This window comes from Pistacia vera, unplaced genomic scaffold, assembly GCF_008641045.1.
Source record: "Pistacia vera cultivar Batoury unplaced genomic scaffold, PisVer_v2 Contig465, whole genome shotgun sequence".
Taxonomy (NCBI): domain Eukaryota; kingdom Viridiplantae; phylum Streptophyta; class Magnoliopsida; order Sapindales; family Anacardiaceae; genus Pistacia; species Pistacia vera.
This window is the reverse complement of record NW_022196296.1, coordinates 517,814-544,153: the sequence shown is the minus strand read 5'-3', so window position 1 is coordinate 544,153 and position 26,340 is coordinate 517,814. Positions and strand designations below refer to the sequence as shown.

The 26,340-nt window shown below is 34.3% G+C and overlaps 3 protein-coding genes across 4 annotated transcripts; 1 reads left to right on the top strand and 2 right to left on the bottom strand.

Annotated features, from left to right (window-relative positions):
- The first annotated feature begins 3,114 nt into the window (after positions 1-3,114).
- LOC116145734 (homeobox protein prospero) lies at positions 3,115-5,412 on the top strand. Its single transcript, XM_031431180.1, has 2 exons — positions 3,115-4,850; positions 5,320-5,412. Exons 1-2 carry the CDS (start codon positions 3,646-3,648, stop codon positions 5,366-5,368), a joined length of 1,254 nt encoding a protein of 417 aa, XP_031287040.1. The 5' UTR covers positions 3,115-3,645; the 3' UTR covers positions 5,369-5,412.
- A 2,706-nt stretch (positions 5,413-8,118) lies between these two features.
- Positions 8,119-10,931, bottom strand: LOC116145736 (probable flavin-containing monooxygenase 1). 2 transcript variants are annotated; one of them, XM_031431181.1, is made up of 5 exons: positions 10,436-10,931; positions 9,934-10,174; positions 9,073-9,251; positions 8,633-8,982; positions 8,119-8,553 (listed from the first exon to the last, which is right to left on the bottom strand). In XM_031431181.1, exons 1-5 carry the CDS (start codon positions 10,892-10,894, stop codon positions 8,211-8,213), a joined length of 1,572 nt encoding a protein of 523 aa, XP_031287041.1. In that variant the 5' UTR covers positions 10,895-10,931; the 3' UTR covers positions 8,119-8,210. The 2 variants fall into 2 exon arrangements, with proteins under 2 accessions (XP_031287041.1, XP_031287042.1); XM_031431182.1 differs by having other exon boundaries at positions 9,958-10,174.
- A 3,191-nt stretch (positions 10,932-14,122) lies between these two features.
- On the bottom strand, positions 14,123-16,958 carry LOC116145731 (3-ketoacyl-CoA synthase 10). Its single transcript, XM_031431177.1, has 3 exons — positions 16,492-16,958; positions 15,779-16,404; positions 14,123-14,792 (listed from the first exon to the last, which is right to left on the bottom strand). The coding sequence occupies exons 1-3, from the start codon at positions 16,903-16,905 to the stop codon at positions 14,231-14,233; spliced, it is 1,602 nt and encodes a 533-aa protein (XP_031287037.1). The 5' UTR covers positions 16,906-16,958; the 3' UTR covers positions 14,123-14,230.
- Positions 16,959-26,340: the final 9,382 nt, after the last annotated feature.

Below are 26,340 nucleotides of genomic sequence, written 5' to 3'. Positions count from 1 at the left end.
ATCCAAAGGAAAAAAACTGAAAGAGAGAGAAAATACAAAGAAAAGGGATGGAATTTGAAGTATTGGTGCATGAACTGCTTGGTTAAATGTGATTCGTGGAAGCTATCTTTGTTATCTGAAGCGTAAATGGATTGGTGGAATTGCTGGTTTTCTCATCAGAAACCCAAAGTCATATGCATCTTTATCTACAAGTAAGAAAAAAAAAACTGTTTCTTTTCTCTCTCTTTCATGCATTCTCTTACTGTTATTTTTATTTTATTTTATTTTATGCTGCTAGATGGAGTTGTATCTTATCTATTTCTCAGTGTGTTCAGATGTATGTAAGTCAAGCTTTTAGTTTTACACGTTGAGGTTGATTATCTTTTTTTTTTTTTTTATTTATTTTCTTTCTTTCTCTTGTGCCCACACAGTTGTTTCTGGTTGTAAGCGTTACCCTTTTTTTTGTTATTATATATTAATGTTTTGCACTGATATTGATGATTATTATTGTTGGCTCCTAATTTCATCGTATATTTGCCTTAGGAATTGGTTAACCATAACATAATGTTACTATTTATTTCCTTCTGCAGTAGAATAGTTGATGATTTAGCTAAAATTGTTCTTCATCTTGTGGGTCTGAGGATAGTATACAATGTGTCTGTGTTTTTCATGAAGATTAGGAATATGTGGAGTTAGTAATTTGCAAAAGACATTTCAGGTATTTTAGTGAACATGTTAGTGTATCAAAGAAAATTATTCATAACAGAGTAGTTATTATTGACCAAACAATAATCATCTTTGAAAATACTGATAAGAAAATCCTATAAAATAAAATATTAATTCTCTGTTCTGTTGGGTTAAATGCTGTCAAGACCTTCATTTAGCCTGCTTGACAAATAAGGGTAAGCTGCACATGAACAAAGCTTTAGGTCTGCATATTGAAAAATGCGTGTGACTAGACCTCGAATTCTGTGTTTTATTTTCTATATTTTTTGGAACCATTTATTGTGTTAAATTGTATCACGAAAGTTCTTCATCTGTATGCAGCCTATAAATTAGATTCTTCAACTTCTATAATAATAAATAAAGATAATTGATTACTCATATAGGCATATAATTCATAACTACATTTCAAAATTTAAGATAAGAACAGTCAATTCTTAGAGAGCTGTCAATATTCAAAGGGTACATATGGTCCCCTAGAAGACATTGATATAGTGATTACCTAAGAGTGAGGTAGAGAGAAAGAGCATGTGAATGAAGGGATAGAACCTTTGAAAATCCCTGCACCCTTGAATTTCCGTATTATTTACTCTTCTGATAACAATTATTGAACTAGATATTGTGTAGAATTTGACAGATGATGGAACAATCTCCTGATTAAATTTTTCATATTTGGAAGTTTTGGCTTGGTGCTAATTTGTAACGGCAAGAGGGTGATGTTCAATGAAATTGCAAGTTGTATATGTCGATTTAAAGGATAAAAAGCCAAGATGTAATGCAAGTGGTTGCTGTAGACCTGAATGCCAAGAGTGGTTTTGTTTGTCATTATTATTTGTAGCTGTTTAGTATGTCTTTTCACCATTGTTTAAGTCTTTCGTTTTTTATATGGCAATCTAGTGCATTTTACACTAGCATTCAACTTGCTGTTATGCTGAATTGCTTGAACTGCCTACTTTTTAAATCACAAAATCTCCACAATTATAAGACAGTGATAACAATGATGGCTGTATCTTGGTGGTTATAGATAATGTTTGTGGCAGAATTTCTGTCGAGAGGCTAATATTCAGAGGGAAAGTGGATATGTCTTGAAAGCTACATGCCTGAATAGTCATTTGACTTCAGAATGATTTCTTGAAATCTTGTTATTTTGATATTCAGCATTCTATAATTGTGGGGTAAAATAATGTCTTTAGTAACACTTCCTTTTCTTAATTATTATGATGGTTTAATGTATTTAGATTACCGGGCACTGACAGCATCGTGATCCTGTTCTGCCTTATAGCTCAACTGGGCATCTTTGTTTGAGGTAAAAAATTTTGTGGATATGTCTCAATCTATAATTTAGAAGGGTTTGTATCTTTGTGTGCGTTGTTTAATTATAATGTTTTTTTGGGATGAAATGCGACATTTTGCCCCCAATGTACATAACAATTTGATCTTGTGAACAAACAGTGTCAGTACCCAATTGAATAAAAAAATTGATGTTAGTTCTAAACATAAGATATTGTGATTTGTGAGATACAGAAGCTGTTTTGTTTATATTTACAGCAGTAATAGCTTGGTTTCTCTACGCTTTAGTTTCACTGTTGTTGCTGCCCGAAAACTCTGCTAAAAGACATAGAAGCCATGCCTCTGGCTCTGCCACCACCAATTAGAGTAAGACATTGAAGTAAAATTGTTTAGTGAAAAAAGGCAGAGAAAAAGGGAAACAATATTATAAGGGGAAAAAAAAAAGGAAGATGGGTATGGAGCATTTCTGTCTTTAACATACTGTGGAATGCCTTTACAAAAGGTCCAAGTTCTCTGTTTTTATGAACAGACTCAAATCATGTTGAACAATTTGTTTTAAACAGAATAATTGGAATTCTTCTCTTCTTTCCTAAAAAAAGGCAATACTAAAAGAGAAGGTTACAACAGTAATGGAGATTCTTCTGTCAGTCTCTCTATATAAGCTTTTGCTGACGTTTCTTAGAGCCTGGTCCCATCGTACTTGCAGACAAGATACCAGAATACCCATTATCTTCTATGCCTAATTTGTCCACTGGGTATGATTAAAACTTGTAAATCAAGAAATTGCAAATCCAAACACCCTCCCATTACCAAAAGAACCTTATTTCTCTATGGGACCAAAACTTTTCCTTATATATATTCTCCCTAGGAGTCACTGGACCTCACCTTCGTCTGATTCTGCACTCTCATGAATTGTTGAATTCTGATAGAATTTTCACCTAATAGATGCTCAAACTATTTAGTTAGAGTAATCTGTGGCATCAAGTGCAAACGGTGCACATTTCTTGCATTTAACAAGTGTTAGTAGTTTGATGTTTTTCTTGTTTCTCTTATTAATCCTTGTTGCTTTACTAACTAGATAACAGATGTTTCAGTGTTTCACAGTTGGATGGGAACACTTAGTTTTATTAAATAGGAACTAGTTTTAGAGTAACGCTACATATACAAACTATTCCCTACAAACTGATGTTGTAATCCTGCATGTTTGACATATCATCTATTCTAATTATTTAGCTTGGGAACTATTGACAAGATGATATATTAGAAAGATTAGGGCAGCTTCATGTAGAAGCATTCCAGCCAATAGACGAATAGGCCTCTAATAAATATAGCAGAAAGAAAAAGGTTACTTAGTAATGCAAAGAGCAAACCTCTAACTGCCTTTTTAAGGCGGTTAATAAAAACAATAATATATGTGGTTTGCCAAATGAGGGAAAAATCCAAAAGAATTTAAAAACCCTAGACTGTCCCTAAACTAGTATTTATAACACCCATGAGGACCTCAGGGGTATTCCGGATCAGCCTCTGCCTCTCTCTGCGTTGTGTACTTTGTCTCTCACAATATAGGAAAAAAAAAAAAAAACCATGATCTTCCCAACCCACCTTCTTTCTCTGCCTTTCTAAATTGAGAGTGTGAGACACATAGGGAGCGACATGAGGGGTAGATCTTCAAAGCAAGAAAGCAAAGAAGGAATGGAAATTGACAGCAAGCTTAGTAATAGTAAGCTCAAAGATGAGCCTCATCTCTCTGGTGCTTATATCCGTAACCTTGTGAAACAACTGACCTCATCAAGAACCAAAGACCCCATGAACCCTAAAGACCCTGATTGTGTTGATGGTGATCAGAGTGTCTCTGCCCAAAATTTAACCAAATTCGATGAAGGGTTTAGTGAAACCCCGCAGAACCAGCAACCCCAACAGCCGCAACAACATAAAAAACAAGTTAGGAGGAGACTCCACACCAGTAGGCCATACCAAGAAAGGCTTCTAAACATGGCTGAGGCTAGGAGAGAAATTGTCACTGCACTCAAGTTCCATAGGGCAGCTATGAAACAGGCCAGTGAGCAACAACAACTAGAGCAACAACAAAAAAAACAATCACAACCTTTACAACTAACACCTCAATCATGTTTTGAACAGGAAGGCAAGATAAAGTCTAGGAGAAATCCTAGAATATACCCATCAAACACTTCCAATTTCTCTAATTATTTAGACAATCTTTCATATTCATCTTTCTCTAATTGTCCTCCTCCTCCTCCTCCTCCTCCTTTTCCTTATTCTTGGCCCGTTTCTCAAGCACCTCCCCAGCCGTTTCCCGAAACCCTCAATTTTACTCTTCCAAACCAAACCTTAGGCCTAAACCTCAATCTTCATGATTTCAACAACTTAGATACCTCTCTTTACCACAGCAGCAACAACCCATCAATCTACTCTTCCGCATCTCCATCATCGTCTTCTTCTCCTACTCTTTCATTTGCTACTGAAGAACTTCCTTCAGTTGCTATATCACATGACTTTGGGGGGCCATCTGCCGTTTCAGATGTTTTCGAATTCTGTGGTACTGGAACCGGCCTACATCCAGCTATGGATGATGAGAGAATGGCCGAGATCAGATCAATAGGAGAGCAACATCAGATAGAGTGGAATGATACTATGAATTTTATGACATCAGCTTGGTGGTTCAAGTTCTTGAAGACCATGGAACTTGAACCTGAAGAAATGAAGACAGAGGATGATGGTTTCCATCCGTTCGATGAAGTCATGGAATTTCCATCCTGGTTGAATGCAAATGAGAGCTGCTTGCAGCATCTCAGTGACAACTACACAGATGACTACCTTCAAGATCCGGCCTTGCCTCAGTAAGTTGTTTCCAGTTAAAAATATTAAATTTGAGGGTGTGGAAATGTTTTATGTTCCATGCATTTACACCACTCATCCAATATGTTTCTGAATAGTAATTTCAAAGTTAGAACTTAGGATTTTTGAGTGATTCTTATCAGAATTCAGGTGAGAGAGGTGAGTTCTGTTAAGCATATGATAAGAAGTTTTAAAAATTTTCCCATTTTAGTTAAGACTCTGGTGACATCTATAGTGTCCGTATCCAAATTGAACTGTCCAAAGAGTCCAAGCCTGTTCCATATGAGATGTGTGTCATGAGTCTTTCTACAAAGGCTGCGTTTAGTTTGATATGATTTGATCAGCCCACAAATATGAGTTTTTTAATTGTTTTTTTTAATCTTTTGTTTATTGGGACGGCAGTACAAAAGTTGTTGCCGATGGATGATAAGTTTACTGATTTTTTTCCTCTTGTAAAATTTTGATCAACAGCATGGATATTGGAGAATTTGAAGGAATGGACAGCGAGTGGCTATCTTGACAAGGATTGATTATTTTTTGTCAATAAAATCTTTGTCTTCCCTTCAATTTCCTTTAAATGAAGTTTTGTATTTGGTAGTCTTTTAGAAACTTTCTTCAAATAAGGCTTGCCAATATGTTAAAGATAGCAAGCCATAGAAGAAAATAATGTAAGAGAGGAACATGCTTTTTGTTCCTCATCAATTCCTTAATATATGATATATCAATATATAATATAAGTAGCTCTCATTACTGTTCCATCTTTATATGTGGCTTTTGAATTAAAAGAGTGCATGTGAGAATGAAATTCAATTCAGGAAACTCTGGAGCCACCACCATCTGGGTCTGTAATGTGAAATAATTATGCATTTTTCTCCTCTGTTTAAAATTAAATCATAATCTTAAGACACTGATGGTCATGGATTTTCTCTTTAATTCTTGATCACCTTAAATAATATTGTTAATATAATATATTAATTAGTAAGAATTGGTTATTCCAATCTATCACTGAATCTGTTTAATGCCATTGCCCAAGGAGCCCAGAAAAGAAGTAGAGAAAAGACTGGCAAAAATTGAACACGGATACTAACATTCAGCACTATTGGAATTCTCTTATGTATTTCTGGGTGTGGGTGTATATAATTGATTTCAAAATCTTGTGGGTTAATCATATTAACGAGGAATTTGGGATCAGAATGTGTTTATCTGGTGGATCGCCCTTGAAATAAGTAATGGTAGGAGGAGGTAATTTTAATTTTGGAGACCCTCTAGCTTTTACAAATTTTGGAAACCAACCATCGTCGTCCTCTGTTAAATTTAGATGGCCTAAGGGAAAAACAGTCTTTCTAGTTTCTGTAACAAATGGTAAAAAACAAAACCCAACCCTATACCACAAAACTCAAAGCCACCGATGCCACCGTTGTTTGCTTGCTTAACCATATATGTCTATTATCGTAGATCACCAAAATTCAACCCAAGTTGCAGCCACCCATTTGATTTGGCTTCTTCCCCCACCACCATCATCATATCTATTATCAAATGTTTATAAACCCAATGATCAAACCTTAATTTAATAATGCGGAACTTAATTTGTGATTTGAGATTTTGGATATATTGGTTGATAAACTTGGAATTAATGAATAGGAAGTGACTTTTAGCCCCCAATGTTTTTCTCGCTAGCCCCATCATCATTTATAATTGTAATAAAAAATATTTTTCTTTCTCTATACTTCAAAGCTTTATATATACAATTCTCAAAAAGTAAAAGTAATTTCAAAGAGTAAACCACTTGTTTCCACCCAAATAATTGTCTAATGACATTTTCCCACAAAAAAAGTTTCAAAATATTACTTTATTACCCAAAACATAATTCCGTTATTAAATTTTGTTGTGAAGAAGGGTAAAATGGTCAAAATTATGTTATAAGCAAGGTTATGATGGTCAATTAACACCAAACTGCGAAGGAGGGCGGTGAATGGTGACGACTATCAGTGGGCAATCAGGGTTAGGAGTTTTGGTAAATGGTATTTTCATCTTCGCAATGAATATCATTGTATTTAACGGAAATTATTAACGGAATATAACATTTGAGTAGTAAAATTGTATTTTGAAACTTTTGAGTAGAAAAGTGTTATTAGGCTATTATTTGGGTGGGAAGAAGTCGTTTACCTATTTTCAAATCAATCAAAATTAACAATAAAGAATGAGACAAATCCATATTTTATAATGGGGAAAATTAATTAAAATACCATTTCAAGTTTAGAATGAATTAAATAATTATGAAGTTTGAAACTCTTTATTAAATGACCATTCGTTTAAACGATATAAGCTTAATCCTTTAAACGATAAAGTTTATGGCTATTTAATTTATTTCAAACTTGAGATGGTGTTTTAATAGTCAACCCCATTTTATAATACCGATTACTTGTTTTTGTAAACAAATTAATCCATATTTGTATGATAACGAATTTATTATAATAGGGTGTTTTCTTTTAAAGAAGTGTTAGTTTTACAAAGACAAATACAAAAAGGAGCATACAAAAACAATCTCTACTCTTGATCTTCATGATTTCTCTCTATTTCTCTTTCTCTTTTTCAGTTTTTTCTTTGTTTTTTCCTTCACTTTGTAACCTTCTTTGTAAGGATAACATTTTTCTTTCTTTTAATGGGTATGAAACTTGATTTTCTTTTTGTCAAAGTGGGATTTAGAAGTAATTAGTTTATTGTAAGAGTTTTAAGGTTGTTTGTAATTTTGTAAACAAATTAAATCCCATATTGTGTAATATTGATATTGATTTATTAGCCTCATGTTTAATTGTTAATTTTGATTGATTTGAAATTACTTTAAATTTTTGAAAACCAAAAATATAAAGCTTTGAAGTGAAAAAAAGAAAGAAAAATAATATTTTTTTTATTACAATTATATCCTCACCTAGAATTGAAGATGGGACTAAAAAGAAAAATAACGAATAATTTTAGTTGAAGACAAGAAAGAATTTTTATATATTTCAGACAAATTTTATATGGTTAAGTGTATATCTTGGTATTGTATTTTATATGAGATGAGATGATAATGGATCAAATGTGAAAGAATCAGTGTGTTCTTCAATTATGCTCCCATGGTCAAAACCTAACCCATACAACTACACCTGGCCACCCTTGTTGACATAATTAGCTGCCCCATATAGCCATTTATATAATTATTCAATAAATAAGATAACTATTAATTCCTTTTATTCTATTAATAATAATAATTTAGAGTACATATGAGAGACAAATAAAGCAGTGGTCATATGAAGATACAAAACTCTCCATTATTTTCTAGCATTATAATTAATTAACTTCAGACCACTCATATAAAGATTTTATTTTTCTTCTTCATAGTCTTGGCTGGTGTAAGGACTGAAAGCTTCCAGGATCCAGTTCCTCTTCCTCCATGATTTCCACCCCATCTCTTCACAAATCTCATCACTGTGATTGATACTGAATGTTGAAATGCAATGTCTCTTGAAAAACCTGGTTGTCCTCCTCATTATTTCCATCTCTTTTCCTATTTGCTCAACCATTTTCTCAACACTTGGAAGCTTAAATTTCTCTTCAGCCAGTCTAGCCAACCATTTGCACCGTAACTCCGCCGTGTGAAGATTCGAAATACTCTCGATATACCCCACAAACGCCATGTTCGGAATCAAAGGATGAATTGTGCCCCTGTGATCATATATATAATCTTTTTAATTAATTTGTATTTACACATGAACTAATCTTAATAATTATTCATTTTGTTTACCTGTACAAGGGCATAATCCCAGCAGAGTCCACAATAAGACTAGCAAAAGGCTCAGGTAATAAAGATTGTAGCTTTCTCTTTCCATCATAACCAGTAGCAAGAAGTACAACATCAGCCTCTACTCTGGATTTGTCTTCGAATTCGATTCCTCCATTCCAAAACCACCATTTTGATGCTCTTTTGAACAATATGTTCCCCTTTTCCGCCTCGGAAAAGAAATTTTCCGGCAAGATCGCCATTTGGCAAGATGCATAGTCCTCCACAAATGGATGATCTGGTTTTAGTCCAAACTTTGATAAGGGTAACTTCCAGGTCAAGTAAGACTCTATAAACTTGGAAATGGCTCTTCTCTGTAATCAAAATATATAGTAAAAATCATGATAACAATTGTTACAATAATAAGGAAGAGATTATGTAAAGTAAATTAGAAATTTAATTACCATTGGAGATAATAGAAAACAAAGCAATGTCCTGATGAAGCATAGATTTGGCCTTTCGTGTAGAAACTGAGAAGACCTTGTTGAATAAAACAAGAAAAATGGCAATCCCCATATGGAGTAAGATGGAACAGTCCAATGCAAAGTCCTTATCACCATTGTGCATGGTTGTCCATTTGGTCCTGCCATGGAAAAAACCAAACCAAAATTATATGCATGTCAATGTACAAACAAGAAGACTTCATTTTCTCAATCACAATCAGGTGGCACGCATTCAATTTCTAATCAAGGACAAAACCATGAAATTGCCTGACTAAGAGGAAAAATATTTACAAAGAAAATTACTCATCTTGAATATTCTTTAATATTATTCTTCTGGCTACCACTACATATATTTCAGTGGTTACTACTTAGTAGTTACTAGTATCTCCTTATCCAGAAAGTCATCTAATTAATTAATCAAGTAATTATATATAGGACAAGCATGTGAACCTGGGAGAATTAACAATTGACACTTTTAATTATCATAAAATTATTTGGTCCAAGCTCATGTTTACATATGGATTATAGAAAGCATTAAATTTTCTATAAAGATGAAGATTGTCCTGGCATATATATTTAATTCACAACGTGACTCTTTGGTCCTTTTCACCTGGGAGAAACAGCATGTTCACAATCACAAAGTCACAACCATGAAAAAATTTAATCAGGTCGTACAATTAGATTTTTTTTTATATATATATTTATTTATTTATAAGTCAGCGCTGAGCCATTCTTTTTCCTATCAAACAAAATTTGAAATTTTCTTTATGGGATTTGATACAAACTAAGAATATATTTGGTTAGAGTTAATTTGATATATACCTTGATTTGCCTCAGCGCACTCACCAGCAAGATCAATAGCTGATTTCTTGAAACCAATAATTGCAACCTTCTTTCCTTCAAGTAATTCTGTGGCGGCCTTTTTGTCAAGCTTGGAGTAATCCATGGCGTGCATGACCTTACCATGAAACACCTCTTCGCCTTTATTGCGGGGGAAATTTGGCATTTTTGGGACGTCTCCATATTTTCCAATGCATACCACGAGCAACTCAAAAGCATACCACTGTACGCACCAAGAAAAGTAGTATTAGTACATATGAACTTATCAGAGAGAGAGAGAGAGAGAGAGAGAGAGAGGAATAATGATTTATGAGTAAAAAACGAATGGTGTAAACTTTATGAATATGATTCATAACACATGTAGAAAACATATTATGACATGCATGCAACGATGCTGATGAGTCATTGACGACTCACATGTTTTAATATTTATGACTCTGCGCAAGTCAAGATAAAAGAGAAAAAGAAGCAACAAGTGTGTAACCTGAACAGTTTTTTTTTGGCCACTCTCCACAGCAACCTCCCAAACGGAATGACCTCTTAAAAGAGAGCCATATTCTCCCGGAACCATGGCTGCTTGGGCGGTTTCGCAGTCACCAACATATCGGATTGACACCGCCCTGGAGTTGAACTTGATGTATTTCAGCACATCAAACTGTCGAGCATAGCCATGCAAGTATTCCAATATCTCAATATAAGAAGGAAAACTTGCATTATCCCTTTCAGGCCAAGGATAATCAGAAAACTCGAAATCACATCGAGGGGTTTGGAGTTTAGTTGAAGTAAAAGAACAGTGTCTCCAAACACCCCCGATTGAATCAGTGGCTTCAAACACCACGGGATCATAAGCACGAAGCTGTTTAGCCGCAGCAATACCACTGATGCCAGCCCCGATTATCCCAACTTTAGAATATTGAACATGGTTTTGCAGTTGGCTAGCCATATTGGTTTGATAATAATATAGCTACTAAGCCCTTAATGAATTCTATTCCGATCGATGATGGAACTACTAGAAATGATGTGGTATTTATAGAGTTGTTGGGTGACTATTTCCTAATCAATATAATTAATTAATTTTAAATATAGCTTATTCAGTTATTCTAAGTGAATTATGGTAGGTTCAATAGTAGTCCACCCTTTCGTTTTCAGTAGCCAGTAAATGATTTCATTTCTTATATTGGCTTGTATATTTAAATTACCTAGTTGAAAACCTATATTTTAAAATTAATTAAGCTCATTACTATTTGGTACTTGGTTCACGAAACCGTACCAGATTTAGTATAAGTGTTTAGTTGAATATCTACTTTCCTTCGTATAACTTATAATTATATAGTTCTCTTGTTCATGGTATAAAATATTTTATCTGTATGCTTGTAATAAGCTTGAATATAATTCAAATACAAACATTTACACGGTTTTACAAAGACTAAATAAAGTAATTGAAATGTTTTTTTAATTCCCTTTATTAATTATGAGTTGCTAGCTTTTGGATCTCTTGATGATAAAAGACAAGGTAACATGTTCTTGTTATAAATATAAAAAGATTAGTTAGGATAAGACTACCTTGAATTCTTAGTGTTCCCACATATATATTATTAATTTGACTGTTAAACCCATGTGTTTCAGTTCTTCCTTCAAGTCAATGAATATAATTTTTGAGGTCTGATGATCCACTTATTAATTATTATAATTCTTCCACTGTAGCTTGAATTTTCAGTGGTAGATCGATGCTTGCTCTTATATTTCCATTGACTTTAAGACTTAATTTATACAACCATATCATTTTCTTTATGTATAACCTCAGAATATTTGTTTGAAACACTTAACATATATAGATCTTTTATTATTTATGAACATATATATATATATATATATTACTGCAGAAAACCCATAGCGTGTTGTTTTTGCATAGCCCAATATAACAAAGTCAACTTCGATTAATTACTATTAATCATAAAGCTGATGAATTAATATATTGCTCAGTAATCTGACGATCATATGGAAGAAGATCAAGTCCATGTCGAAGATACCGAAGTTGTACACGTTTTCATAGACCCGATTCATTCTCCCTCTACTCTCAAAGCTATGTCGTAATTTTAAATAATTGAAGTGAGCTAAGACTCATAGGCAGTTTGGAAAAAAATAATAGGAAAGACGAAGAAGAGAAGCATCTGGGAAAGTTAAAAGGAAATTAGGAAGGTCCTCGGAAATTAATGTGTTTACATGACTTCATCAAATTCACTTGGAAAAAGAAAAAACAATAATTGAAATTTAAAAAAAAAAAAAAATATGAAAAAATGCATGCATGTATGATGCATGGAGTTGAAGACTTGGTTTCTGCAGCCATGACTAAAGTAATATAAGACAAATATTTGTTGAATTTTTCACTGTCATAGTAATGGTCTTTAGAAAATAGTAGCTAGGGTTTATTATATTTGCTTTCATATGAATATTAATTTCCAGTAGTTCTTAAAGGTATTAGCATGTGTACAAGTCTGTCGCACTGTCACCGAAATTTCCTGGATTATGTGAAGAACTCTTGGTGTGTGTCTCCAGATTTTAAAGGAAACTGAAATATATGCATGAATATGATTTCTTTTCTTCATGAAAATGAGACAAATCCAGTTGGCGCGCAGCCCACATTGATTGATTGATGCGTGAGTTTATTTAACACTTCATGGAAACTACATTGAAAGGGAGGCAAGCCAAGTATTAGTTTAATTTTCAATATATTAATTGGGGTGTTATGGCTAAGGTCAAGATCAAGTATATATTAACTATATGATCCATTATTAACAATATATGGGTTAGGCCGGTCTTTCATTGACTAAAAGGTTTGGAATTAAAACAAGTCAGAAACAAAATATCTATTTTGATCAACTCAAAAACTAACACTAGTGTTTCTCAACTCAACAATTCTTCAAATTTACTTCATATATATATATATATAAATTTAGAGAATATATATTATGATTTACTTCAAAATTTTAAGTTGCATATATACTCAACCATTTGTTGAAAGATTTGAACTCTTGTTTACTGGTATCAGTCCAATTTTCTTCCCTTATGGTCATGGGCATGAAAGCACGAGATATGTTTGGTGCAACAATGAAAATAAAGCTATTACTTTTGGGTTGGTTGTAGTTTTCGGGCAAAGCAAAACCTAGCTTTATTAGAAATATTCATTGTCATTCACGACATACAGCAGTTAACCAAACATTTCAGTAAATGATTTAGTTACATATTGGCTCGTGTCTTTGAATTTTCCATGTGAAAATGAATTAACATCCTCAACCACCATCTATACATCCCCATCGTGGTAGAAATTCATTAAATAATTCTGGCAGGCCATCACTCAGTCAAGAAAATTTTAGTAATATACAGATATAAGTACGCCATTAATTTGCTTTTGTTTTGTTTCTATAGAAACAGAAAAGCAAACTTTGACTTTGTACGTGAAGTTTCACCCACATGTAATATACGCATCTTAAATTAAGTCGTCTTCATTATTAATAAGGTTATAGCTTTAGATTTGACAAAGTCTGGTGAAGAGTCGTCAGTGTACTAAGGAAATTCGTAAATTTAATTTATTAATAAGGTCAACCCAGTCCACTGCTCTCTTCTGCATGCCTTGAAATTCAACTACGAGTTATAAATTCATGTCTAAAATAAACATTTTGAGCAATTATTTGGACTCATTTATCAATTTTCCATTTGTGGGATAGGATTTGGGCCTTTGGCTTTGGGCTTAGTGGCTGCTGCCATGTCGAATCCATGCTGAAAATTCAACAATGAAACAAACAACAAAAACTGGCTTAAAATTGACTCAGGGGAAGATAGAAAATGTTACTATTGCTGCTATAATTTCTTTAATAATTCAAGTTTAAATCAAGTGTACCAAAAGATAAGAAATAAGGGGCAGGCATACAGTTAAATCATTAGTGGAAACTTAATTTGTACTACTTTGTGTCTTCTCCCAATATTCATTGGTTTCCTCATCATTAACTCTTTTCACATTTTCTTGCACTTTCTGGGAAAATCACTCAAGCTCAGACAGTTCTCAACCACCATGCAACATCATGAATTATTCATTAGTTGCTACTAGCTGGACCATAATTGTGACAGCTGAGGAATACCAAACAAACATTCACAAATTTAATTAAACACTTCATTATTTCATAACAAAAAGCTTATAATATAGATATCTGTATTGCAGATGCCACAAACTTTAAAAGGAAACTTGCTAATACATTATTATCATCCTTTAATTTGCTGAACCCTAATTAGATGGCAAAGGATATCTGTCAATGCAGTCAAGCCATGGATTCCTAGAAGTAGGCTTCCTTACACTCCGCATCGACTGCCAAACCACACTGTTACATTTGAACCCAGAACCGAATGAGATTTGCCAAACTCTATCTCCTCTTTTCACTCTCTCTTTTGCTTCCAAATACGCCAGTTCATACCATATACTGCTGCTAGACGTGTTGCCGAATCGATGCAATGTCATTCTTGAAGCCTCCATGTTATTGTCACTCAACTCCATGTTTTTCTGTAGTTCATCCAGCACGGTCTTGCTCGCTGCATGCACGCAAAAGTGCTCGAACGCGAGCTTGTAATCGGGAATGTATGGCTTTTTTGCCGATGTTTGTAATCCGCCGCCACCGAATAAGTGTCTCCAGATTAATGTGGCAAAGAAGAAGAGCTGCTCGGAGAAGGGAAGTACGAGAGGTCCGAGGGTGGTGATGTTTGTTTTGAGAGCTTCACCGCCTATTTCTACAAGATCTTTGCTCACCTTTAAGCCTCTGAATCCTTGTTCATCTTCCTCTTGGTAAATGCACCTGATCCACATGTGATTGTATTTGAAATTAATACAAAATTCACAAAACAAATTAACAGATGGGAGCTGATGAGAGAAGTAATTAGTGTCTGGTGGGACATAAATCTTACAGTTAAATGGCTTTTCACATGTCAAGAGCTGCACCATGGCTACCATTAATTCATTTCATTTACCTGATCAAATGCTATTCAAAAATTTCACATGCTATGTTTTTAATCTTCACTTACCAGAGCTCTACAAATTCAATTGAAGAAAAATATTGCAATTATGGCTATTATATAGATCTAGAATTCAGTTCATATAACTAATCAAAATAAATCCTCCCCATTAACATAAATTTGTAAAATCTAAGTTTTAATAAATTATGGTTTCAATAGTCAATTTCAAAGCTAGTAATAATCATAAATCCCATCTATAAAATCATTTTCAGTTTTTGTAAAATACTAATAATAACAACTGTTTCTATTTGTTAATCAATCTCTAAAAGATAAACAATTGTGCATGTGACTAGTTTACTACTATTGCTCATAAATCATAATCTCTTAATTTCTGTCCACGCCTACTTTTATGATATAGTGTAATTTTGGCCCCATCCTATTAAGATCATTCATAAAAATAAGAATTAAATAAAGAGTTTAATACATGTACAATTTCCTCTTGAGGTTTCAATAAAAACAATTTTCCCCTTAGGTATCAAAAATAACAATTTATCCCTTACTATCAGTATTCCGTTATTTAATTCAACGGATTGAGTGTAAAATATGTTAGATAATCTACAAGAACCTAACAGACAGTGACATGAAGGGATAAATTGTTATTTCTGATATCTGAGGGGGAAATGTTATATAAGGAAACCTCAAGGGGGGAATTGTATTAGGCTCTTAAATAAATCATTATCCAATCATAATATCTTCTTAGTCCTAGCTCACATAAACATATGCACAAACAATTAAACTAAGCTACTCAAATTCAAGAACAAGAGCAAACCTGAAGCTCCGGTCGTCGGCGCCTTTATGCGTCCGAACAATATGTTCAAGTCGGTACTTGGCCCTGTGGTAGTCACGCCGCCTGTTGGATAGCAGGACCGCGGAGCAGCCCATCCTGAAATAGCAATTTGGAATAAGCATGGACCGGTCCTTGCCGGGGTACCAATTGTAGGCCACCATCTCAGTGCTCACCACAACGGCATAATTGTTTGGGTTAGCTTGCAACATGTCACGGGCCAAGTCCACTGCTATGATCCCGGCGCTGCAGCCCATCCCACCCAGATTGTAACTCAAGATGTTGCCTCTCATTTTGTAGTGGTTGATTAACATGGCGGAGAGCGACGGTGTAGGGTTGAAGATGCTGCAGTTCACCACCAGGATCCCGACGTCTTTCGGACGAACTCTAGTCTTCTCGAAGAGCTCATCTAGAGCTCCAAACATTACCATTGAGGCCTCTAAGCGACCTTGTTTCATCGTAACACAATTTTCATCAGTCATCACAGCTTTGGGGATGTATGTTTCATCGCCAATACCTGATGATTGTATTATTCTTCTTTGGAATTCTACGCTTGCCTCATCAAACTTGCCTGATTTTCTTGCTTTTTCGATGAACTGCTCCTTCGTCACCTAAAATTAAGATAACATGTTGTGTAACAAATAAACCCAAAAGATTAAACCATAACCATACATGCATGATGACAATTTTTTATGTACCTTTAGTTCACCGGGAGGACGATAACAAGCGAAATCGATGAGATAAACAGAGCGAGGCCGAGACATGAAGTAAACCGAAAGGGTAAGCACAAACACACCAAAAAAGCCAAGCACAGTGGCAAGATCATAGCGTGCATCATCCCACAGCTTTTTCCAGAGTTCTTCCCGACTGAGACTCCCCACCTCAGCACCAAAAACAAGTAACAAAACAGGTATGGTGGCCAAATAGATGGCGTGATTGATGAGATAATGGTAACCCAACTTCACATATTTCAAGTTCACCGATTGGAGAAAATCGGGAAGGCGTCTGCGGACCCTCACAGAGAATGTAAGAGAGCCGGCATTGGGCCCGGAAGATTCAATCCCACGGTTGACAATTTCAGTTGACAAGAGATCTTGTTCACTTCTAGCCATAATAATAATAATGAAGAAGAAGAGATTGAGGTGGTTTCTGATAAGAAATGCTAATGGAGGGAAGGGGGTGATATATATGAGGATCTAAGTGTAATGAAAGAAGGTGGGTGAAGGACAGTTAATGTAGGCACCAACTGAAGTAGGTGAGCAGTTGAAAGATTTTCAAACGTCTTAAATTCTTCATTAATTGGATAGAGGGTTGGTTCAAATTCAAAGTTGAAAAGGTGTCGTTTTCTGTGTTTATTTCTGGAAAAATATGATTTAAAAGTGATAATACAACTCTTATGGTAAATCTCTTTCTTGTGATGAAGTGGAGTTAGAGACTTAGAGGTAGAGGATGAAGGGCTTTTTGTGTTTCATCATCGGTACCAGCTGGCCTGGTTGTTCGTAGTTTAGCTACTGCATCTCTTCTCTTTAAGAAAGTAATAAATAATATACAAGTTCTATGAACCCAACACCTCTCTCTTCTCAAATGTACTTGAAGCTCGTATCTTTTTTCTTAAATTAGTTTTTTTTTTTTTTTTTTTTTTCAATAGTGAAATTGTTTGAAGAAGGAACGGATCGGCCTCATCTTCTACTGGCTTTGGTAGTGTAAACCGCAGTTTTATACATTTTCATACGTGATATCGTTAAATTTTTTTAGCAATGATGATGGATCTTATTATAAATTTTAGCTATGCATTAAGAAAAGCAAAACTTTATTATTTTTTAATCTAGGAACGCAAGGTTGAGACCAAAACCCTATTAATAGGATAGAAAGCTATTTACGAATTCCTACAAAGTAAAATCATAGAGAAAGAGAAACGTTTTTTTTTTTTCTTTTTTTTTTTTTTTTTTTTTTTTTCTCTAGCAAGCATTTCTACTCGAGAAAAGTTCTGACCTGTTCTCTTAGAGGTCAACACCTTTTAAAATGGAGTTCAATGACACTTTGACTCGCAAGTCGGTCGTATACTGTTTCGGCAATTTTCGTTGACGGTGATAGTTGATGGGTTCGTTTTAGGTGATTAGAGGTATTTTGTTAATTTTTAAATTTTTATTATGAGGATGTTTTAGTTAAATTCTTACATGTAATGGGTTAAAAGTAATACTTTAAATAATAATAATATTAATATTAATATTAAAAAGAAAAATAATTTAGTAAAAATTTCTTTCGATAATTTTTTATTTCTTCTAATCAAACATAGTAATTATTTATACTCATAAATTTAACCAAATATTTTAATATAATATTTTTTATTCATTTTTAAAATAATTTATCTCACTTATAATCATATCTTTTTAATAATAAAACTTTACCGAAGCCTAACCACCTTAAAGTTAGTTTTTGTCCATCATTTTCCTATTTAATTGGCTTTGAGCAAGAAAATTTCACTTATACCCTTAACTTTTACGTGGTTAAAGGTGGTCAAATAGAAAATTTGATGGACAAAGAATAACTTTGGGGTAGGGAGGAAAACTGTCCTTTCAGTATAGATTCAGCCTTTACAATAGCAACAATTTAGGTTTCGGTGCTCAAATTAATCTTATAATTAAGTGGCACAACTACTTTCAACTTTTCTTTTTAAGCGGAAGAAGATGCGGTTTATATTCATTTAATTACGTTAACATTTTTACTTTAAACATAAATAATTGTTAAAAAATATATATAATTCAACATTCAATACAAAGTTAAAAAGGTAGAGGACATAATTGCATAATCATGGCGGCGTAGAGGAGCTCCTGAGAGATAGAGGAGGAGGAAGAGTGCAACATAATTAATTGTCAACTTGGATGAATCTTTAATGAATAAGACTACACCAACAACCCTCTCTCACAACCCTGACATGACAGTTCACAATTGATCGGTTCACAATGGATCTCACATGAGTCTCACTAATTAATTGCGAACTAACCAATTACGAACTGTCACATCAAGGTTGTGAGAAAAAAATTTATAAACATTTTCATACGTGATATCATTAAATTTTTTTAGCAATGATAGAGGGATCTTATTATACATTTTAGCTATGCATTGACAAAAGCAAAACTTACGTTATTTTTAAGGGAGAACGACATTTTCCCGCCCAAGGTTTGGCAAAATGACACTTACCCACCCGTCAAGTTTCAAAATGACATTTTCCTATCCATCGTTATATTCTATTAGAAAAATTGTTTTGAAAAAGGGCAAATGGTCAATTTACATGAAGCTACTCATTCTACTTGCTACAATCTATCTCTCACCCAAAAATCTCTCTATCATTTCCCCCTTATTTGGGGCAAATGATTAAAAGGTCATATTGGCCTTGAATTTAATTAAAATGCCATGTAGTTTTTTAGTCTTTACTAAATGACCTTATTTTTTATTAAGACAAAATAATAACAATTAAACACTAATCATGGCTTAATTAGGATTAATGAAGTATTGTGTAATCTTTTAAAAATTATAATATGTCCCCAAAAACCTGAAATTCTTGCAAACAAACCCAAACATAACATCTTCTTCTTCTTCCTCCTGCCATTAATGCATCCCTCCCCTGGTTATTATTTATTCAAAGCTTCGTCTACATATTCTTCTTCCTCCTTCCTGTACATCTTCTTCTTCCCGCCATTAACACTATCTTTTTTCCCCGCCATTAACATCTTCTCCGCCACAGATCCGCCTCCTCCTCCTCCTAACATTTCGTCCAGGTATGTGTATCTCCCCTTTCCATTTTATAGTTCGATTTACAAATATTTAATGATGGATTGGGTTTGGGTTATGATTTTGATTTAGTTGTTTAGGTTATTGGGTTGTGTTTGATGTAATGTAAGTTGAAAGGAGTGAAATTTGTTAAATATTTTCTTGCATTGTGGGTAGCTGAGGGTGGTAGCACCGGTTGTAGGTAGAGATGAATGAAAATATGTTATGGATCTGATGGATCGCTTAAGCGATCTGGTATGTCGTATAATGCAACAGATCACAGATCGCTTAAGCGATCAGACTTATTTATACCAGATCGCTTAAGCAATATACTGAATCGCTTTGAAGTCGTGGGTCCAGAACCAAATCAATCAGGGGAACATTGTCCTTGCTCAAAATTTCTACAAGGATCCTTCACGAGTAGGACCCAGCACCTGTAACATGGTTGGCTTCGGGAGCAACTCAGATTAAACGATATAGCAATACACACTAAATATCACCTGAAACAACCAATAATTTCATAAAATATATAAATTATTAACTTTACTTCATCTTCTTCCTCCTTCTCGCTTGACGTTGCGTCGGCATCCCCCTCTTCATTTTCAATTTCGGCTCCTGCCCTCCCTTGTTCACCTGGCGGGCTGTCTTCTACCGGCGTCGTATCATCTCCTACTGGACCAACTTCATTCATCGGAATTTGCTCCACCGCAACCTTCGATTCTCCAATTTTCGAACCACTTGCATCCACAATTTGAAGAGGGGCAAGGTCTTTGTCAAAATATTTGTTTAGGTCAACCATTGTTTCTTTCTAAGTAAGAAGGAATGTCTTCAATACAAACAGTAAACGATTGCGACACTGGGTGGCAGAAAACGATAAGAAAAACGCGATGAAGGGTGGCTGTTTCATCGGGGTTTTCTTAGGGTCGATTAAGCGATTAAGTCCGCTTAATCGATTTTGATTGGAGAAGGGGGATCGTTTGCAATTTTTACAATTTAAATAAACTTTCGTTAATTATTATTACCCACATATGTTTAAATATTTTCAGTTTAACCCGTTTTACATGTTTAATGAATCCTAAGTGTGCCACGTCAGTTTTTTTATCTTAAAAAAAATTACAAAATTTTTTCAGGGTTATTTTTTTAAATTCAAACTTGGGATGTCCGGGGAGTTAAATTGCCTCCCCTTATTTTCTATCTCTAAAGAACTTTCTCTCGCAATCTTGATTCTCACTTTCAATTTGTCTTTAATGTTGTTGTTTTGGAGATTGAATGAGCGAGATTGTCTCTGTGACATCATTATTTGATTTCTCTATTGTTGTTGAACGCCAAACTGATTGGAACTTAGGGTTTATGTTGCATTCGTAGACTTGGGGGTTGAGGTTTGGAATTAGAGGGAGTGGGAGGAAGTGAAGTCCTTCTAGTTTTTGATTGATGTGGTGATTGGTTTGATCGTTTTGTTTCAAGAATTATAATCAAGTAGAACTTAGAATCTCAAATGTCTAGTTTGAAACGGTGTAAACTCGACGTCTTGGCTAAAGAGGACGATGAGAACTCAGCAAAAAGGAAGAAACGGAAAACTAATGGTTACTATCTGCTTAATCTACTTGGTGAGGTCGTTGGTTGTATACTTCCAGACAGGTTTCACGGAATTCTTAACGGTGCTCTGAGTGAGAAGGGATTGGCTGCATCTTGATGCATTGAAGTATCATGTTCTCTGGATGAGGTGGTGTCGAAGTTAAAGGTCTCAGATATATCCGATTACTGAGCATAAGTGTTGTATTTATTTGTTTACTCTGAATCAGAGTTTTCTTCAACTAGTTTGTAAATCAATTTTGTTTGATTACTAATACAAATCAGTTAGATCTGCCAGTGGGTGAATGAAGTTTGGAGAATAGCTGCTCCTGTTTTGTGTTGTAAAACATTTTTTTGACTTACTTTGACAGTACATCAGTTTATCTTTGCCATCTTGTTAGGACTTTGAAGTTCTGTTGATGTTTACGTTTTGTGAAAGTGTTTTGTGCTTTGAATATCCACAGTTTTCTATATATTTGGTATGTTTTAACTTTTAACTATGTTGCATTGTGAAGCTTTTTGTAGTGGAATGATTCTATTGATGACTCACCGGGAGGATCATCCAATCATGTGCATAGATTTCACTTACCTAGCCCAAAAGGAAGGTTGTCTCTCCACTAAAGAAGCATGAAATTACAAATCAGAAGGAGAAAAAAGAAAAGATGGAGTTTAGAAGAAGAGGAAGCTTTAAAGAACGGCGTGGAAAAGTATGTTTCTCTGTTTTGACCATCTTGCCCTTCCTTAAAACAAATTTTTCTAGCAGAACATAACGATGGGTGGGAAAGTGTCATTTTGAAACTTAACGGGTGAGAAAGTGTTATTTCACCAAACCTTGGGTGGGAAAAAGTCATTCTCCCTATTTTTAAATCTAAAGGGGCCATTAAGAGCATCTTCAATGGTACTCTTTATTTTGAAGAGCATCTTTCATATAAATTAATAAAGAGTATCCTCATTAATTTTTAAATATAAAGAATACAATTTTTATTCAAATCCAATAGACTTTTTAAATTTAATAAAGATGCTATTTATTTTTAAGAAAGAGACTTAATGAGAGAGAGAAATAATAAATAAAATGCATAGGAACTTATAGTTTATTAATTAAAATTATGATAGAGAGTGAAATTTGACTCTCTAAATGTGGAGAGTCAAACTCACTCTCTAATTTATATTCTATTGGACTTTTGTTTTTATAAATTGACTCTTTATAATAAAGAGTTTGGATCATATAAAGAGTATTTTGGAAATGCTCTAATATGATAGAAAACTATTTATGAATTCCTAGAAAGTAAAATCACAGAGAAAGAGAAACTTTTTTTTTCTAAGCAAGCATTTCTACTTGAGAAAAGTTCTGACCTGTTCTCTTAGAGGTCAACACCTTTTTAAATAGAGCTTAATGACACTTTGACTCCCAGATATGGCCGCTCGTGTGCTGTTTCGACAACTGTCGTTAGCAGTGGTAGTTGACATTCGACAATCATCTTGGGTTGTTGGAAGTATTTTGTTAATTTTTAAACTTGTATTATGGAGGGTATTTTAGCTAAAATCTCAAATATAATGGGTTAAAATTAAAGTAATACTCTAAATAATGATAATATTAATATTAATATTAAAAAGAAAGGGCAATTTAGTAAAAGCTTCCCCCGATAATTTTTTATTTCTTCCAACTAAACATATTAATTATTTATACCCACCTATCTAACCAAATATTTTAATATAATATTTTCTATTAATCTTCAAAGTAATTTATCTCATTAGTAATCCTATCTTTTCAGTAATAAAACATTTTCGAAACCAAACGCTATCTTAACGTTAGTTTCTGTCCATCATTTTCTATTTGATCGGCTTTGAGCAAAAAAAATCCACTTATACCCTTAACTTTTACGTGGTTAAAAATGGTCAAATAGAAAATTTGATGGACAAATACTAACTTTGGGGTAGGGAGGAAACCTTTCCTTTCAGTATAGATTCAGCGTTTAAAATAGCAACAATAATTTAGGTTTAGGTGCTCAAATTAATCTTATAATTAAGTGGCACAACTACTTTCAACTTTTCTTTTTATGCGGAAGAATATGCGGTTTATATTCATTTAATTACGTTAACATTTTTACTTGAAACATAAATAACTGTTAAAAAAAAGTATATAATTCAACATTCAATGCAAAGTTAAAAAGGTGGAGGCCATAATTCCAGAATCATGGCGGCGTAGAGGAGCTCCTGAGAGAGACAGTCAAGAAGATAGAGGAGGACGAGGAGTCGCAACTTAATTAATTGTCAACTTGGATGAATCTTTAATAGGTCAATTAGTTGTTGAGTAAGTGGATGAGAGTCTGCAAAATTAATATAGGAAGCTCTAACACAGTTACCAACAGTCCAACACCATACGAATCTGAGTATTTTTATATCCACGAAATCATTTATTAATTATTATTAAATTCATCTGTTTCGTTTAAAAAATATTAGATACCCATGATAAAAGTTTTTGATAATTTTCAACAGGATGTTTGATATTTTTATGGAGATTTTTTATAGTGATAGGAGGATTTTAATACTTAGATAAATGTTTTAATAACCAACTCAGGGTAAAACCTGGCAAAGTTGTCGGGTCCTTAGTTGACCGGTTGGTCAAACCGAGTGTCAAAACGTTTAAAATTTAGCAAATACACCCCCAAAGTTTGTTAAGTTCTTACAGGTTTAAAATTTTGCAAACACACTCCAAATACAAATTGGCGGTCGACTGTTTGGCGGCTATGACACACCAAATGCAATACAAATCATCCCTTGAGCCCATTCCCCAGAAAATCTACCGAAGATCTGGCCGAAATCGAACAGATCTCACCAACGTCGACATCGACAACCTTCCCTATCACCGCAAAAATACTTCCCTCAACCTTCTGACCAAAACCCATCTCACCTCACCCCTGTTCACCTTGCCAATCACCAGCAAAAGCCGATTGTTGCTGCCGTTGGTTTTTTTTTATTTCTAATCGATTCACTCATCAGAAATCACCCTTGTCGACACCATTGCACTCACCGGCACTTTCTCTTCAAAAGCCCCAACATCTCGGCCTTCAATTGTTTGTCGATCATCATCCCAATTTCTAGGGTTTTTTGGTGAATAGGGAAATTGGTAACCTGACCCGGTGAAAGCCCCGAGTCTTGGTTGAACCAATTCAACCAATTAGGTCGGGCTGAGTTTTAAAACACTAACTTAGATTTCTAAGTAAGACGGATGATTTTAATACCAAACGATCTCACAGAGGAAAACATGAAAAAAATTGATCATCGGAAAAGAAATGGTAGGTCATCCTTCTATAATAAATTGCAATAATGCTACGGACACTGCGACTGTACATCGAATTACGTGTCACGTGACTCAGACCAGTCATGTATCCCATTAACAAATATTTTGCGAGTGAACGGTCGTTCACTGTTATTGGACGGGAGTCCATTATATGTGGACGCCCATCCATGCGAAATGAATGATGGACTCCCGTCCATATTATATGGACGGGAGTCCATTTACTATGGACGGGAGTCCACATTTAATGGACGCCCGGTCAAACTTTAAATTAAAAAAAGTTTTTGAATAAAAATAACGGACGGGCGTTCATAGGTTATGGACGGCCGTCCCTGAATAATGGATGGGTGTCCACATATAATGGACGCTTGTCCATACTTTAAATAAAATAAAATTATATACAAAATGCAAAGACGCCTGTTCATCAGCTATGGACGATCCTTCCTGGATAATGGATGGGCATCCACATATAATGGACGGTCGTCCCTGAATAATGGACGGCCATCCACATATAATGGACACCCGTCCATACTGTAATTAAAAAAAAATAAAAAAAATTATGGACGCTCGTCCATTATTCAGTGGATGGGCTTCCCTAAATAATGGACAGGCGTCCACATATTATGGACGCCCGTCAATACTTTCAATTAAAAAAAAAAAAATCAAAACAAATTTTTCGGACGCCCCGTCCATATAATATTAACGACCATCCATAATATAATAAAATGTTTTTTTTTTAATTTACTTTTTTTTTTCTATTTGTAAAAAACATTAGCTTCTCCGATACGACTTCTCCAAAACAAGCTCCAAAATTTTTACATGAAACAAAAAAGAAAAAAACTTCATTTTATACCTCTTGCCTTCTGCTTCATTGTTCCTGTTTGTTCTTCACATCTACGTTCTTCTCGTCTATAGTTGTACCAGTTTCTTCTTCAACAGCCACAACCGGTTTCTTCCTCAACAACCAACTACCGTGACAAGAAAGAAAGCCATCAATTTTTCATGAAACAATCGTTTAGGGTGGAAAGGGAGATAGGGAGATCAAAATTTGTTCAGATTAAAAAGATTTGTTGAGGTTGTTAAGGGGTTTTTATTTAACTTATGCATTTATTTAGTTTTGTATTCTATTTTGGATTGAATATATGTTACAATAGAAAATAACTGATAGAGAATATTTGTTGGTGATTATTGTGAATCAGATTCATGAACTCGAACACTAGTATTGGTTTTGCATTAAATTACAGAATATGAAAGAGTCAAGTTTGCTTTATTTCAATGATGTCGAGGTAAATTGTGCTCAAAACCTTAACTTTTTCGTTAACATGATTTTAAATTTATTGTATCGTATTGTTTCTTATGATGTGTTGTATTAGTACATTCTAATTTTATCCATTATAAAACTATTAAATGATCAGGAAAATGAACGTGATGAATTAGAAGATATGGGATGTGCGGAGGAAGAAGTGGAGCCTCGTATTGGAATGGTGTTTGATTCAGTTGATAGTCCGGTGAAGTATTACAAACAGTATGGTAACAAAATGGGTTTTGAAGCAATGATACGTACGTCAAAGAAAGGCGATGATGGAGAGATGAGATATGTGACAGTGGCATGTTCTTGTTCTGGGAAAGAGATATGTAAATCCAGAAATACCTTAAAAAAGCAACATGTTGCCAAAACAAATTGTAATAGTCGAATTAGTGCAGCTTTGATTGGTCAATGCAAATGGGAAATTAAATCAGTTATACTTGAATATAACCATGATCTTACAAGTCTGACAAAAAGATATTTCAAGGTTAACTAAACGATACAATCTTATGTGAAAAGGAGGCTTGAAGTTAATGATGTGGCTGGGATTAGACCGTGTAAAAATTTTCAGTCATGTTCAGTTAAGGCAGAAGGTGTAGA

Bases quoted from the DNA above. Each gene is read 5' to 3' on its own strand.
- LOC116145731 (XM_031431177.1), bottom strand. From the start codon at position 16,905: ATGGCTAGAAGTGAACAAGATCTCTTGTCAACTGAAATTGTCAACCGT. The intron at 16,405-16,491 runs GTACATAAAAAA...TCTTAATTTTAG, and splicing joins GTCCTCCCGGTGAACTAAAG to GTGACGAAGGAGCAGTTCAT. The intron at 14,793-15,778 runs GTTTGCTCTTGT...CATGTGGATCAG, and splicing joins GCCGACGACCGGAGCTTCAG to GTGCATTTACCAAGAGGAAG.
- LOC116145734 (XM_031431180.1), top strand. From the start codon at position 3,646: ATGAGGGGTAGATCTTCAAAGCAAGAAAGCAAAGAAGGAATGGAAATT. The intron at 4,851-5,319 runs GTAAGTTGTTTC...TTTGATCAACAG, and splicing joins CAAGATCCGGCCTTGCCTCA to CATGGATATTGGAGAATTTG.
- LOC116145736 (XM_031431181.1), bottom strand. From the start codon at position 10,894: ATGGCTAGCCAACTGCAAAACCATGTTCAATATTCTAAAGTTGGGATA. The intron at 9,252-9,933 runs GTATATATCAAA...TTTCCATGGCAG, and splicing joins GTGCGCTGAGGCAAATCAAG to GACCAAATGGACAACCATGC. The intron at 8,983-9,072 runs GTAATTAAATTT...TTTTGATTACAG, and splicing joins GTTTTCTATTATCTCCAATG to AGAAGAGCCATTTCCAAGTT.